The 8821-nt window shown below is 41.8% G+C and overlaps 1 protein-coding gene across 1 annotated transcript in view; it reads left to right on the top strand.

The window, feature by feature from the left end:
* Nucleotides 1-1653: 1653 nt before the first annotated feature.
* Nucleotides 1654-8821, top strand: part of myh14 (myosin, heavy chain 14, non-muscle) — a 20934-nt gene continuing 13766 nt past the window's right edge. Inside the window, exons 1-7 of the mRNA XM_027287111.1 lie at nucleotides 1654-1838; nucleotides 3241-3447; nucleotides 4489-4645; nucleotides 6635-6662; nucleotides 7530-7644; nucleotides 8014-8061; nucleotides 8381-8578. Coding sequence (XP_027142912.1) covers nucleotides 1674-1838; nucleotides 3241-3447; nucleotides 4489-4645; nucleotides 6635-6662; nucleotides 7530-7644; nucleotides 8014-8061; nucleotides 8381-8578 — 918 coding nt within the window. The 5' untranslated portion in view covers nucleotides 1654-1673. The remainder of the gene's footprint in view (nucleotides 1839-3240; nucleotides 3448-4488; nucleotides 4646-6634; nucleotides 6663-7529; nucleotides 7645-8013; nucleotides 8062-8380; nucleotides 8579-8821) is intronic.

The raw sequence follows: 8821 nt of genomic DNA, 5'->3' as shown, positions 1-8821 counted from the left end.
TATGGTTAAGAGGCTGGGTTAGGGACTGGGCCTTGTCATGAACAGACAGAGCAACAAAAACTAAGACACTAAGATGCATAGCAGGAATCAAGCCTGATGACATACCTGTTGAGGCATGGAGACGCCTAATAGTTAAGACATGTCCCACGCAGTCCGGCACAATAGCCTACCTGTCTGATCAAAGTTGACATTTGCCATAACTCATGCATGTTTCATCCCCTGTGATTACATAAGAGGTATTTGAAGACTCATTCTGATCATCATAATCATCCGTTACGCATTAATTAGATATTAACTTGTCACCCAGTAGCTCATCATTCAGTCAAGCACAACTTAACTGTAATCAACAACTGTTAAGCATCATTCAGACTTTTAGCTGGTGGTTGCTGCTCATAGTGTGTCATTCCTGAGGTTTATACTTATCTTGACACATGAAATTCAGGTCATGAAATTCCATCGAAAAACTGCGTTTCCAATGTCAGAGAGCAACGACTGGCTTTTCTCTAGTTACTATAAAATTAGTCTATTGATTTAAATTGTAAGCTGCATGCACGTTAATGACCTTGCATGTATGGCTGTATAACATTCTCATTATTGATTCAACTACTAATTAATTTCTTGATTCATTGTTTGGTCAAAGTCAACAAATAGTGGCCTATCCAAGACTGACTATGAGTTTAAAACCTCCAATTATTCTGTTTACGGTCATATAAGACAAAATATGATCAAATATTCATGTTTGAGAAGTGGGAACCGGTGATTTTTTTTCCATTTTTGTATGAAAAATGACAGAGATTATTAATTGATCTGTCAACAGCCCATCCAGGTCAGAGCAGCTACTAGCCCCTCTGACACAAGGTCATTCCTGCTAATCTCAGGGGAAAGTTTCAGAGTCATGAGTTCATCAAGAAAACTTTTCTCACTGCTGCACGTGATTTATGGGTTGTCAGAGCAAATAGAGAAACATCCTGTTGTTGTTCAGCAGTCACTCTGACTGGAGATTGCCTTCATGTTTCAGAGAAGTAACCACTTCTAGCTACTGTCATCTCAACTCTTATAAAAGATACTGGGGGCGAGCTAAGGCGAGCCAGCATTTTGGCTCTCCATCTCTGCTGAGTCCAGTGGCCTGCAGTAGAAGGATGCCTCATTTTCTTTCGGTTAACTATAGATTTAGTTCACTTCGATCATCTCCCCTCGCTGCTTCCCCACCCTTTTTCCAACTTCCTCGCCATCCCTCCCCCTCACACTGTCATGTCAGTTTACTCAGTCGATTGATGTATCCCGCTTTTCCCTCACCCACCCACCCATCTCTCTGTCTTTCTTCCTCCCTTCTTCTCCTTGATTTGCGTGTCTCTCATTTAGGCCATCCCTGACCCAGTCTCAGCTGGATGTGGCCTGCATGCTACTTGCGTGCTACTACTGCTCTTCCTCTTTTACATGTGGGTGGGTGGGTGCACGTAGAGTGTGTGTGTTTGTGTGTCTTCACACAGAATCACATCAGTGTTACTGTCCGTCAGTCCTTTACATCATCCACAGCGCTCCAGTTTTAAGCCTCCCACAAGACACGAGGCTAAAAAATGAAAAAAATAATCTGAACATAGGCTCACTTTTTCATTGTCCCCCTTGTTTTGTGTCTCCTGTTCTTTCCTCACCCAGTGCCAGTAAGTAGAAACATGTCCAGGCCAACGGGGGGCGGTGCCAACGATGTCACCCGCTTCCTATCATCAGGGGCGGGGCCGGGGTCTCCTACCTCCAACGCTGTGTTCACTGCCGCCAGCCAAGCCGACTGGGCAGCTAAGAGGCTTGTGTGGGTGCCGTCGGAGAAGCATGGCTTCGAGGTAAGCGGGAAATAGAAGACTTTTTGGTTTACTGTCCAACAAGCACAAGCAACTAATTCCACACAAGTTCAATTTCAGCGTTAAGTACAATTTATTTTTACAACTTCTTTTTTTGCATTTCTCCAACATTATATAATTATTAATCCTCTGGTAAATAATTAGCTCCGTGTGTGTGTGCCTTCGGCTGAAGGCGTGTCAAACAGGTGAGGCAGCATAAGGAGTGTGCATCTTTGTATGTATATATTTTATGAGCTTTCTATCCTCATGACGATGCTCTATTTTCCACACCTTCCTTCATCCTATTAGAGTCTTCAATGTGCCTTGTGACACATTCTAACACATTTAAGCCTAATGACTATCATGAGGTTCTTGTCATAATATTGATTTGTCTCACTTTTCTTTGGTAAGTTTTCATTGGCGCATATTGTAGTGTGATGTGACATATGAATTCAATGTCCTTTCTGTGAGTCTCCCTCTCTCTCTCTGCTGGACTGGTTTCATAGAGAGCTCTATGAATAGAACAATACTCTCCTTCAGAATCCTAATGTTAAAGAGGCCGTTGTAGAGACACTGACTTCATTTTACACTCATGATCTGAGAATGGCACTGTTGGACAAACACACACACGACCACACACACACACATGCAGTATAACATGCACGCTTTCATCCAGTTTCATATTCTGAGCATGTACTTCAATCTGTGACTAATATACACCCACACACAGGCAAACACAGACATGCGCATATTTTGTGCGTCGTGCATGTCAAGCAGCAGAGAGAATAAAGCAGAGCAGAGTTTTGTGACCTGGTCAAAACCAGAGTTCACTACTTCCTGTCCTACAAGCACAAGACCAACAGCATGACAAGAGAGAAGAGAGCGCCTCTCATCCATTTTCTGTCACCATCTATTCTTGTCTGCTGTCAGATACAATAAGTACTCATACTATTAAAGCTCGCTGGAACAGATTCTGACAAACATTTCCACAAATATAGTTTCAATCTTTGCTTCAGTTTGAATGCAAGCCAGTTGGTTTACTGTAAAGTTAAAGGACTAGAGTTATTTTGTGTGTTATAACCCAAATCTACAATACAGTTTTCCCTTCTAGGTAGCTGTTAGCTTCTGTTCTTTTGGTTTTAATTGTAGTCATAGTTACTTTTATTAGAATTAATGTTTTGGTGTACCAAAGTGCATCATCCTGGAGAACAACATTTTAAATCAGAAGGAGTTATTATACATATTGACATTTTTGAGAGATTGTTTTCTGGAAATGTGTTGCTTTTTTGGCACCCGATTGAGTGAAATCTTTGTGCTGACGATGATAAATGTGATCTTCACGGTGGTGTTGTAAGCCTCTCTTCCTTCATGTCTTTGTTAAACATCTCTCTCCTTCTACTTCCAGTCGGCCAGTATTCGGGAAGAGCGCGGCGATGAGGTGGAGGTTGAGCTGACAGACAGCCAACGACGGGTCACCCTGTCCAGGGAGGAGGTGCAGCGGATGAACCCCCCACGCTTCAGTAAAGTGGAGGACATGGCCGACCTCACCTGCCTCAACGAAGCGTCGGTGCTGCACAACCTGAGAGAGAGATACTACTCTGGCTTGATTTATGTGAGTGCGCTAAAACAATCAATACACAAGAAGGAAACAGATAAAGAGTCTGTGGTACACGGTTCCCACGGCAATGCACATGTTCACATGCATTTGTGAACAAGAGTTTGACTCTGTCATGTTGTGTACATGCATGTGTTAGCGGTTTGCTCCTCTGGCATCTCCTGTGTAACTGATACAGGGTGGTAAGAGCAGTGAGGAGTCAGTTTACAAAGTTGTTCGCGTGTGTGGTGCCAGTGGGCGGCATCTCCGGTTTCCCCTGCAGACAAGATATGAGTAAGATAGGGTAGATACGAGTAGAAGTCACAGTGATGTGATGTGATGACATACCCTTATAGTGTGTGTGCAATTAAATTAGAATAATATAGAGGCAATTAAATGTAGCTGAGCTGACGGGATAAATGATGGAGGATGAGGCTGAGAGGAGATGAGGAGCTGGGTTAGATTGTTTGAATAGCTTCGAGAGGCGTATTACAATATGACATACATGCGACACATTCGTGATGCACTATAACAACACTAACGTCTGTGTGTGGATTGACACTGTTAAATATAATCACTGGCTGTATTTACATGAGCCAGTTCCTTACTAAAAGATTACATACCTATTTTTTTATTGTTTATATTATTTTATTGTGATCTTTTGTATGTCAGTTCTTATGTATTGATGTATGTGTGCAGCAATTGTATTCTTCCTTCATATGGACCATCAGTTTAATTCCCTGAATGGTCAGATAAGGTGTCCTGTGTACCTGCGTCACATTAAGTATTCAGGGAGAATGGTGCTGACCTATATTGAATCAAGCAAACGACATGAGCTGCATAGAGTTCTTGAACCCCCCTTTTGGTTTATTCCTTTCTGCTGGAACAAGAGATTAATAAGAATATGCAACTCCTGCACTTATCAACAAGGCAAAGTCAAGCCACCCACAGACAAATGTAAAAGATCTCCTTGAATCTAGCTCATCCACTAACCACTTAACTCACGTGACAGAACTGAACAGAACTAAAGAAATCTCTATGTTCTGTGTGATCTTCCAGACATATTCAGGGCTCTTCTGTGTCGTGGTGAACCCTTACAAGAACCTGCCCATCTACACAGAGTCCATCGTGGAGATGTACCGGGGCAAGAAACGCCACGAGATGCCCCCTCACATTTACGCCATATCAGAGGCCGCCTATCGCAGCATGCTACAAGGTATTCAGCACTATCTGTGACCCCTTAACCCCTGACTAACTCTTTACACTATAGCTAACCCATACATCAGCTATCAGCTCGGCCGGCCCTGAACATGGTGCTGAATCTTGTCTCTGATCTTTGCTCACTAAGCCACACCACGAAAACTATTTGAAGGTGTGGTATATGGTTTGCTGTTATCAAAAGCCTTGAAAGTGAAAACAAACAGGTAAGACTGTACTTTTTCCTAACAAAGACTCCTTCTAACAAGTAGATTCAGTGATATTTTAGATTTGTTGTGGTGATGATAGTAACCACATGCACCTGACAACAATGCATGTCAGACATTTTTTTGAGCCCCTCCCGTCTTGTTGAGTTCATGAGACGAGACAGTGAGAATTCCCAGCAGCGTTTAAAAGCCGTTAAGGACTGATTGAGCAATGTCTGCCTCAGGGTTTCCTTGTGAGATAACAGGATAGGACAGATGTGAGGCTCTGTGTCTGTATTAGCCACCCCACACCCCCCCCTCAGGGTAGTTGTGTAACCGCAGTGAATGAACCTGTATGACCAGTATGAATTCTTCCAGACTGAACGTGTGGGAAACCTATAAGCCAAAATACAAGTAACAATGTCCACCTATTGACTACTAGTGACCTGTGGTTTGGCTTCCTGGAGAGACCAGTTCAGCTGGTGACCAGCTTCTTTTTACATTGCTAATTAGTGACTGACATGCCAAGAGTCAAGAGCTCATGTGAATCCATCCGTGCACATCTGATCTGTATTATCAAAACTCGAGGTGTGAGTCCGTACGGAGGCTTCCAGAGCACTTCATGCCTGACAGGTTTGGGTGGAGTCTTGGTGTAACATGAGCCAATCACTGGCATAGATAACTTCCTCACCTCCATACAAGACGCTACAGTGTGTTGTTTCAAAGAGTCATATGTCAACATATGTAGACTTTCAGAAAGAGTTATGATGCTGGTAGCCGTTTGATGCCAATTATGTGTTCGACTACATGTTTTACACTGTGCCAAACAAATTCTAATACTGATGCTACTGTGATGATTCAAGTTTGGCAAAGTATCTCACTATCATTTTTATTTACTATGGAATTCATTTTTAGCCAGTCTGTTGTTGTTGGCACAAGTTTAATATCTTTTAATGTCAGTGACAGGGGCAGAAGTAACGAATTACAGCAGCTCATGTTAATAACATAATTAAGTAATCTTTTTAGGTTATCCTGGAAGGTCCCTTTTAAGTATGCATTACATTATATAATCTATTTCATCTACAAGTTGAATAATACCCAAACATTTCATCTGCGTTTTTCTAGAGGTCTAAACGCGCTAAAGCTCTGTCCGCTTCCTTTCGTCACCCACATTAACCAATCAGGCTGTTCAGACAGAGAGTGAGTGGCCAGCCCGCGATCTAGTTTCGCCATCTGTTCTATTTTTTCATACGCCGTGAGCGTATCTAGCAAGAATGATGAACAAAAATCTTCAGCTGGCACAGGTTTGGAGAGGTGATCACACTGACCAGAACAGTGCAGGAGTTAGGGGTCATTTAGGGACTAAATAGGGACCAAATGGAGACACATCAAGCCCCAGCCTAACTTGTTTTCAGCGCATTGGGAGAATTGTATACTAATTACATGTTTTCTGCGCAGGTTCAAAAACATTTTTACCATGCTTTAAACGGACAGAATTCCTGTTTTATCTGAATATTTGTTTAGAACGAATGCCTCAATTGGATCCATTCATACCTTTAATTATTTATTAAAGAAATTTTATTAAAAGTATATAGTTTCTACACAGCTCTCTCCTTTTGATTGAATATCTGCTTGATAATATGAGTCGTAGTAGTTTTTGAGAAGAATACTTTGACTTAATTATGTATTTTTCAACACCAGTAGTTTTATTCGCAGTTGAGTAATATTTCAGTAATATAACAGCACTACAGTACATGAAATCATGTCACTCATTTGTCCTTGCGTTGTTTTGTCTTCCACAGACAGAGAAGATCAGTCAATCCTCTGCACGTAAGTAGCTTACTGTAGGACGCTGGTGTGTCTGTGTGAATGCTTTGTAATTTTCTGTTTGACATTGACATTTTGTAACCCTGTGGCTGTGTGTGTGTGCATGTTGTACCTGATGTTAAGTAAGCACTCGGGTGCGCTGACTGCTCTTCTACTGTCATTCATCCCTATGCAGTTAATAACACATCTACAGTTCTGCCTTTTAGCACTTTCTGTATTTCATTGATTTTTATGATTAATCGTCTTCCATGCATTGTTCATCAGTTGTTGCTGATATTCATAGTTCACGTGGGGAATGGATTATTTTTTATGCAAATGTACACATGCTGTTCCAAGACAAATCGATGTTTACACTGATGAGCCATTTTTAAGCATTAATTTGAAGAATCAGGACATCACACCATGCATCCTTCTGTCTCTTTGTACCAATGGTTTGTCCACCTACCTGCATGCCTGAAGGCCACCCATCCATCTCCATGTCGTCATGTCTTCCTGCCAGACTCTTCCTGTCATTGTCAAGGATCCTACTTTAGGCTCATCTTTAAATCAGTGTATTTGGGACAAGACATCTGCGTCTGTTAGATCTTTTACAGCTGCTATTTTTACCCCATTCTCCTTCATTCTTCTCCAAAAGCAACAAAACTGACACAGCCTGTATCCTCCACACCTGCTTTCTGTTTAGACCTGTGGCTTTGAATACACTACATGGGCTCTATATTTACTGGTGTGATGAATGTGTGTTTGGCCACTTGTTCCTGTGTGTTCTGTCTCTTAAAAATGCTTATATATACCATTCAGAAGTGAGTCCATATGTGTTTAAGATGGACTGTTTTGTTGGATTCCTCACTTCGGTGTTTGCGTGTTTTCCAGAGGCGAGTCTGGAGCTGGGAAAACAGAGAACACAAAGAAAGTCATCCAGTATCTGGCTCACGTTGCCTCCTCCCATAAGAGTGGCACGCTGGGTAGAAACAAGGAAGCTTTACAGGTATGTGAGCACGTGAGAATAAAGACAACAATAGGAAAAAAACATAAAGAATGAGGTGTACAGGAGGTAAACACTTTGCTGCTCTCTGCTGTTTCTTTGAAAACCCAATCACAATTTACTCAACCTCAACCAAATCTTTACCCTCTTCATTTATTCATTCATATTGGCTGTTTTTTATGGTAATAAGATGGGTTTCCCGCAGTCAATACAGTTAATTTAATCTTCCCTTACCACAGAGTGGGCTTTCTCTGTTTATCAGTCCTATTTTTCTACATTTTCTCAGCATTTTCCTTACCTTCCTTCCTTCCTGCACTTGTTTCCCCTCATTCTCTTCTCTCTGCATTGTCCTCTCTTTCCTTGCATGCTCAGATGGATGGCTCTAGGTCCTTAACAAGAGGCAGTACCTTGGTGAACAGGGTGAGTTATCTCTGTCCTGCTGTCCTGTCCTCTGCTTTTCTCCCATCCTATTCCCTGCTTAATGAACTCTACAGTGATACTGACTAACCAGCAGAGTAACCTTGAACCTTTTAACTGTCAGTACTGATGTGGTTCCTCGTAACAGCCAAGCCTTGTACAGTAAATTTAATTTTGCTTGTTTGTATTCCTTTGTTTGTTTGTTGTTGTTATTGTTGTCTTATTTGTCTTTTTTTGTTTTGTTTATCCCATCCATATGTTCACCCATCCACCCGTTCTCTTCCCCCCCTAAAACCTCATTTCCCCCCCACAAATTCGTCAGAGTATGCAATATGTGAGTATGACAGTATTCAGACAACTTGGGGTTTATTCACTGTGGGCTAGAAACTTTCCATGTACAATGTTTTCAAGAGCTCATATGATATATAATGAGACTCTGTGCATAGTGCTCTTTTTGACTTTTATCTTAATAAATCTAGATTTTCTGGGTCTCCAGCTTTTCTTCTATTCTTCTCAGTGGGCTGAGGGTTAGCTTCCCATTTCCAGTGACTTGTATATGCCACAGTTTTTCACTTACCTGTAGAACTGTGAGGCATCTCTGCTGTACAGGTGGCTTTAATCGCACAAACTGTACAGTATGTGTGTATGTTGAATGAGTGCAGATTCGCCTGTTGATGTGGGTGTGGCTGTGTCATTGCAGCCATGCGTGTGTGTGTGTGTGTGTGTGTGTGTGTGTGTGTGTGTGTGTGTGTGTGTGTGTGTG

Source organism: Larimichthys crocea, chromosome XIII (assembly GCF_000972845.2).
Source record: "Larimichthys crocea isolate SSNF chromosome XIII, L_crocea_2.0, whole genome shotgun sequence".
NCBI lineage: Eukaryota > Metazoa > Chordata > Actinopteri > Sciaenidae > Larimichthys > Larimichthys crocea.
This window is presented reverse-complemented; position numbering and strand designations above follow the sequence as displayed.